This window comes from Atta cephalotes, assembly GCF_000143395.1.
Source record: "Atta cephalotes unplaced genomic scaffold scaffold00027, whole genome shotgun sequence".
NCBI lineage: Eukaryota > Metazoa > Arthropoda > Insecta > Hymenoptera > Formicidae > Atta > Atta cephalotes.
This window is the reverse complement of record NW_012130091.1, coordinates 2,581,406-2,588,989: the sequence shown is the minus strand read 5'-3', so window position 1 is coordinate 2,588,989 and position 7,584 is coordinate 2,581,406. Positions and strand designations below refer to the sequence as shown.

Below are 7,584 nucleotides of genomic sequence, written 5' to 3'. Positions count from 1 at the left end.
AGAACAGAGTGAGCGGCATTAATTTCAACCTATACTCAAGTTCTCTTCAGCCAAACATATATGTATATATATATATATATATATGTATATACACACACACACACACACACACACACACACACACACACACACACACACACACACACACACACACATATATATATATATATATTTGATAGAATTTTTTATATAATATATATGTATATATTATGTAATATCGTTAACTCTTTCATGGTACCATATGTTTGTCGTAAAATAAAAAATATCACAATTTATCTCATCTTGTTTAAATTGTTTAAATACTTAGTACTTGACACCTTTCGATAATGCAAGTTTTATATAGGCGAAAATCGCGTGACTTCTATGATTGAAATAACGTGAGAGAAATATTTTTTACATGATGATACAATATCCAAATCTATATTGACAACACGATAATATTAACACGATAATACGCAGATTATTCTTAAGCTAATAAACACCTTTTTCTTCATTCTGATAAGAAATCGAAAGAATTGCGTCAATAATTTATTACGAAGGCTTTAGCTTTCGTGGCAGGTTTATCGTGAAGACGTTGATCCTTGCGGATTAATAGTTAAAGGCATATTGACAAGATCGTTGAACAGCAGTATAAATTTCTTCAGGTTTTCTTCGGTCTCTACAATCTGTATCAAGTACTCTGAGACTCTAGGCTCAATTGCGCTATACGGGGATGATCCTCTTGATTATCCGTATCTCCCCGTGACATAGCTGAATCCGATCGAATCTCCTCCAATGCTTGCTTGATCTGCGCCTGTAGCTGTCCGGCTACTTTGCGCACCGCTGTGTGATTCTGCTTGATCTGCTTCACATAGGAGAGCATGCCATCCCACGGGGCTGTACTCGTATGCGCGAGATACAGTTCTCTCCACAGTTGAATACTGATAGGTGCAACGCTGGGCCAAATCACTCCTGGATTAGGCTCGTACAATGGATTTATCCACTGTTCCAAAACGTCCGGTTGATTCATGTACGACCATAAACTATAAGTCCGTTCAGATAATCGTAATTTTATTCTTTCCGCTTCAGAATCACCTGAATACATGAAAAATACATATTACGATGAATAAGTAGCAATAATGAAGAAATGAAAATCTTAACAAATGTATAAATGATATAGGATTAATAAAAAAATAAATTAATATTTCACATACCTAAAAATGTACCATAGTTCGAAGAATAGGCATGCTTGTACAATTTTACAAGTAAATCCACGGTGTACTCGAAGCTAAATTGAAATTGATGATGCAGTTGATATAGGCAATCGAGGAAAAGCAAAAAAGTTGGCGCGTGTGTCGGATTTTGCGAGCTTGAAGGCTGATAGGCTCCACAACGGGTCCGACTGAAAAATTGATGGCCGGCTTGTAGCCACTCACGCTCTATGAGTGCTTGAAGTCCTCGTACTGTTCGACAATCAGGATTTAGGATTGCCTGAGCCAAACTGGTTACCACTAATGTAGAGTCCCTGCCTGTGCTGCCTATAAATCAAAATTACATTATTAATATTACACGATTAATATTCTGAAGGAAAGAGTAGATGAACGCAACTTTCGCAACATTATTTATTAAATATTATTATTAATTATTAATATTTGATACACACCGTGCACTAGCACTGCCGCAGCTTCTTGATGCAGGCATTGCGCGGTTACACAAGCAGCATTTAAAGCACTCTGTACAGCGGTTAACCATCCGCTATTATCCAATTTCGACAGCCACTGCGAAGTGGAACTGTTAACATCGTTGCAAGTTTCTATTAATTTGTAGAAACTATCGGCTAATTCGTGTGGTCGAGGAACTGGTTTATGTACTTTTCGCCATTGCGGGTAAGCCGCGTCCATTTCTGTGCCTCCACCTCTGGCTCTGGCACTCTGTGCCTGATTAACCGATCTTGTGTCCACTATGTATCTATAAATAAAATTCAATGACTGTAAACCCTGGTGAAAATTTGTCTTAGAATTTCTATATAATTTTATAACTTTTTCACATTTTTTTATACGAATTGGAACACTTTTTAAAAAATCTATATATTTTTTTCTCAAAATTTTTCATAATTAAAATATCGTAAGATTTCTAAGATTTTTTATAAATATAATTTCTGATGAAATATTATAAAATCTAAAACATTTAAAAATATTTTTTTTAATGTTTAAAATTTTGGAATGTTAAAATTATGGAATGAAAAATCTCAGAATATTTCAGAATTCACTTATATGAAAAATTCTGAAAGAAGATATAAACTTTCCAAATATTTCTGAATATTTCCGAATATTTCCAATTCATATAAAAATTATAAGAAAAATTTTCACCAGGGAATACAAAAAATGAATATTTACGATTTAAGATCAATATTTACCCTCGTCTTCCGGGACCTAGAACTGCATTTAATAGTTTTTCATCTTCTTTGCATCTCTTACCGGTAGCACCGCATAACGGTTGACTGCTTCTCAACAATATACTCTGCAATAAAAAAGAAAAGTTGAGTGGATGTTACTTTATAATTTAAAGTAATAAATCTATTTTTTATTTTTACACAGACTGCAAAACTTTCTTTCTCACTTTCGTCATATACAATATATGTATATTTCACTTAAAGTTTCGAAAATATACACTATTAGTTCACACAGCTATACAAATACAGATCTAATAATATATTACTTACCCCTCCTTCGTGTCTGTAACATAAAACTGGGAATCTTCCACCATCTCTAAAGCCAGCTGAAGCTATTACAACTTTGTCGTCTACTTGACGCGGTACTATAACTGCCGACGGATACGATATACAAACTTTGTAGTCTCTGTTCAGATAACTAATACGCCACTCATCTCCGTGAGCTGCCAACAACCTAGACCATTCGGAGACAGGTGCAAACGCTGTCCATCCATCTTCTATTTGTATCATGATGTTATTAGTTGTTTGTGGTCGATAGAAGAATGGATATTGTAGAGTTTGATCTGCAGAGTAAGAGGTAATTATATCACTGAACAATATTGCAAGTTATATAATAAATTACCAAGTGATATCAGCTTCTCTATAGATAGTATGGCGTTGATTAAATCGTTAGTAGAACCAATATCTAACTGAAGAATTTGAAAATCCTTGCACTTCAATATTATACTACCACCCGAGCTTTGAGCATTCAGTTTCTTCTCCACGACATCGATATTTCTGTTCATCAACTGGTGAAAAGAAAAAAATTTAATGAAGGAATTTAATGATGGAAAATTTAATGATGGAAACTGATTTAAGGAGAAGAATATACTTGAAAATGGTCAAAACTTCAATTTTTTAAATATGTTTTAAAAATAGATAGTGCTTTCTTTCAAAGTCAAAAGACTGAGAAAATGATGTTTTTTGTTACTGATTGAAGTACATTAAAATTTCCTTGCTTTTGCTAAATTTTCAATTATATTAGAAATTTAGCAAAAGTAAGAAAGATTTAATATATATATTTTTATATAAAGTTTTATATCTAAAATATACATATCTTTAATATATAATATATATATATATATATATATATATATAAAATCTTTTATTTTAAGTACGAATTTACAACCACAAGAATAAACTTGTGAATAGATATCTGTTTAAATAAGATTATTCAAATATGCTAAAATCTATCTAACAATTTTATTTAAAGACGATGGAAACATTTTTAGAACATACAATGTCCTTTAGATATCTTTATGACATTCCTTGGAGTAGTGATGAGAAAAAGATATTTACAACTGCATTTTCCTTACAATTTTAATCTGTATGTATTGAGAAATTTATAATTTATTAATTACCCAAAGCTCCTGTCCGTCATCCTGCCTGGAGGATAAGATGAGGTGGTGACCGCTAATGCACAGCGTCCCATCTATGCTCTTGTTATTGCCATCGCTTTTATCGATCAATACAACATTATCAACTTGCGGAATTAATATATTATCGCCGATGTGATCGCCCATTATAGCCTTGATTCCTCTCTATGTGGCGGCTGATGAAGTTCTCAATAAAATACGAATACTTTGACAGAATAACATAACCTAAACACTCCGTTGATTCGTCGGACTGTCACAAGATTCTCCAGGCATAATTTGCTTAGCCAATTTCAACTTTTCCTTTGAAGATTCACACTTTAGCGACGGATTCATCGACGACGTTCCCCATTTATCTCGATAATGACTAGATAAGTAAAGTCACAGCTGTTGCGACTTGTTTACTATCTACGCGACCCATATATATAATCCGGCGCACCATCCATCTGACGTGCATCGTGGTATATCGCTTTGCTCGCGATTACTCGATATCACAAACGGAAAGAGAGAGAATGAGAGAAAGAGAGAGAGAGAAAAGGTTATATCGAGAACCACGTGACCATATGATCACATAACCTATTGAATGACACAGATGATTAAAATAATGGGTGACGGGATGAAAAAAATATAGTGATGGTTCGGCGATGAGATTTTGATATCTGACAGTATTTGTCATATCCATATCTAACTGATGATATGAGAGAAATGCCTTGCAATTACGATATCGAGGCAACTTGATTCCATGATCAATTCTTTGATTTATGCGCGGCAAACCGATTGATCAAACGACGAGAACATTGCTACGAAATCAGAGGAAATCTAGGGCATCTCCCAGGAAGCTGTATCACGGGATGACAGCGTCACATTTGGATTATTGTTGCTTCCTGAAAGAAGAAGGCGAGTGGTACGTACTTCTAATTTATTCTACATTGTGCCCTTTCCAACACTGTTTAGCCTCACTCTTCACTGCTATTAAAGACGTTTTGTTCTAGGCTTTCTACAGTTTCTTAAATCATGAGCTACTTTCCATTTACACACAAGTGAGACTGAGTCTGAAGTGAGCCGAGTATTTCATACTCTGATTAATGACATAATTTGTTTAACTTGGTAAAAAGTTATCACATGACAATACATATTCCTTGATAGCAAAATATTAGCAATTTTCGCGCAAATTGACAGCAATTGACAGGAAAACTCAATCAGATTTTTACTACAAAACCATAGCCATCTGTGTCCACATTTAGCTATGGATTTATCGACAAAGTCTGCTGATGTTTTGACAGATTGCTGACAAAAAGAGCAGAGTCTGCTAACATAACCTGACAGCAAAAACCAAGCAAGATTTGTCATTTTCATTTAAATTTACCTGGTTTCTTATAAGAAATTTTATGTTCATATATATATAAACAGTTATATATAATTATATATAAGTATATATTTATGTATACTAGTGTGAAAACTGAAAACAATCAATCACAGTTTTATTGCTAAAATATTGATTAGCTTCACATTTCAATATACATGAGAAAATTATAAAATAATCCAAAAAATATTCGAAGATTCAAAAAGCACACTTTGAAAGAGTTTGGGAATCTCTAGGAGACTTGTCTATTTGATTTATACCAATTCTTATAATTCTTTCTTATAAATCTCCTGGTATTTTCTTCTTACGAGAAGCAAGTCTCATAGTAGAGCCATATATGAAAATGATAGATCTTGCTCAGTTCTTCTGCTGTCAGATTGTGTCAACAGGCTCCGTTAAATTTTTGCTTGCAATCTGCTATCAGGTTATGCAGCAGACTGTTCAGTTTCTGTCATTAATTTACTGATATAGCATATTAGCAAGCTTTGTCATATTTTTGAGTTTACTGACATTGTCTAATAGCTTTATGTACAATTACCTTTCTGCAATCAAAAATTGATAGCAGGCTCTACTCAAAATCTGTTTTCAGGCTTTGCTATCAGGATTCATAATCTTATTTTTAAAGTGAATTTTTAAGATTCACTAAAGCACATGATCTCAATTTTGTACAGAATATAAATAAAAAGTCAGTCGAGTCTCACTTGTCAGAATGCAAAAGGAACATTCATTCAACTGACTTATGACATCACAAGTGAAAATTATCTAAGAATCAGTATAAATGGAAAGCAACTATATAATTAACTAAGCTTTAAGTAAGCCTATAAAAAAATTTGATCAATTTTAGTCGATTATTCTTCTCACATTCAACTGTGACTGGTCAATTTCTTACTGCTTAAAACTTAAAGCTTGAGTAACGGCTTATTGTAGAAGGTAGGTCTGTTGCTTGAAATCCTCAATAACATTTTACTTAAAATAAAATAAAAATGTATTCGGGCATTGAGAACAGAAAGCGAAGATGCTGAGTGTAAAACATCACAAACAGATCTTGTGTGTTTGATATAATATTATATCTGTGACTTCTTTTTATCTGTTATTTTATTTTTACACGTGATCTTTGTGATCAGAACAAATCTAATTGAAATATTCATTTCTTGTGCTCATAGCTCCATTGCCGCGAAGGAATCGCGAGTTGCCACAGTAAAATTGTCGTGGATCGCTGTGGAGAACGATTGACAACTGTTTTCTCTATTAACAAGGACAATCGGCGAAAATAGAAACAGGATGGAAGATAGCGGCGCGACGGAGTGTCACGTGACCATAATTATTCGAGATGGTATCGAGTGTCACGTGACCACGATTGACCGAGATGGTATCCGTGGGGCTCCGTGAGGGACACCGTCGATTGGTGGCGCCACCGATAGCAAGCAAGGTTGGCATTCCACGAAGAGGAAAGCAAGCTTTCTGGTGTGGAATCGAGCTGAATCGAATAAAGTTGAGTCAGTAAATAATTTGATTGACACTGTGACGCTGCATTTACTAACGTTAGCGATCTGCTAGGCCGCATTGGTGGCTCGCGGTCCGTTTTTCGAGAGTGATTAAGTGTAATTAGGAATACAAAAGCATCATATCCTGGAATCTCATTACAAGGTAAAGGACCTGTTTAAGTTCAACATCTTGAATACACTCGCGTACACTTTAGCAGTGCTTTCTACAATAATAATCACATCGAGAATGCTAATGTCTTATAGCAAATTACTGGGAGAATCTATCCAGATACTAGAAGCAGCTACTTGGATTATTGGATACCTTGAATTATTACTAGTATGCAGCAGTTTTTATCATTATAGGTAATCTCGCAGACATGAAAATAATATTATCTGAATACGAGAAGTACCATGATCAAAGTTAGATGTTAAATTAATGCCTATTCTACAATAAGCCATTAATAATAAATCAGAAGGCAGAAGATAAAAATTGACCAATTACAGTCAAATGTAAGAAGAATAATTGACTATGATTGGTCAATTTCTACCTTCTGATTTATTACTAATGACTTATTGTAGAATATGTGTGATACATATTCTTTAAATGAATTTATTTCATTATTAATACTTTTCATTGGCCTACAATTTGATTTTAATGAATTATTCAAAGTGACGAATCATTATTTTTCAGAAAATTTGTAAAAATTTTAAAATTAATTTTAAATCTTCATAAGCCATAAATTAAGTAAATACCATTGATTTTGGTTCTTTTCCTTATTGTTTTAAAAGAAAAATTTCATTTTTTATTGAATATAAAGTATTCTCCATATAAATTTTATACTAAATAATGTAATAATTATGTAAATAGATTATGGCTGCTTTCCTTTTAGGAGA

The 7,584-nt window shown here is 33.4% G+C and overlaps 1 protein-coding gene across 1 annotated transcript; it reads right to left on the bottom strand.

The window, feature by feature from the left end:
- Positions 1-670: 670 nt before the first annotated feature.
- Positions 671-3,993, bottom strand: LOC105620524 (myotubularin-related protein 9). The gene is made up of 7 exons (XM_012202015.1): positions 3,832-3,993; positions 3,054-3,219; positions 2,702-2,994; positions 2,396-2,499; positions 1,643-1,947; positions 1,194-1,517; positions 671-1,074 (listed from the first exon to the last, which is right to left on the bottom strand). Exons 1-7 carry the CDS (start codon positions 3,991-3,993, stop codon positions 671-673), a joined length of 1,758 nt encoding a protein of 585 aa, XP_012057405.1.
- Between the last annotated feature and the right edge of the window lie 3,591 nt (positions 3,994-7,584).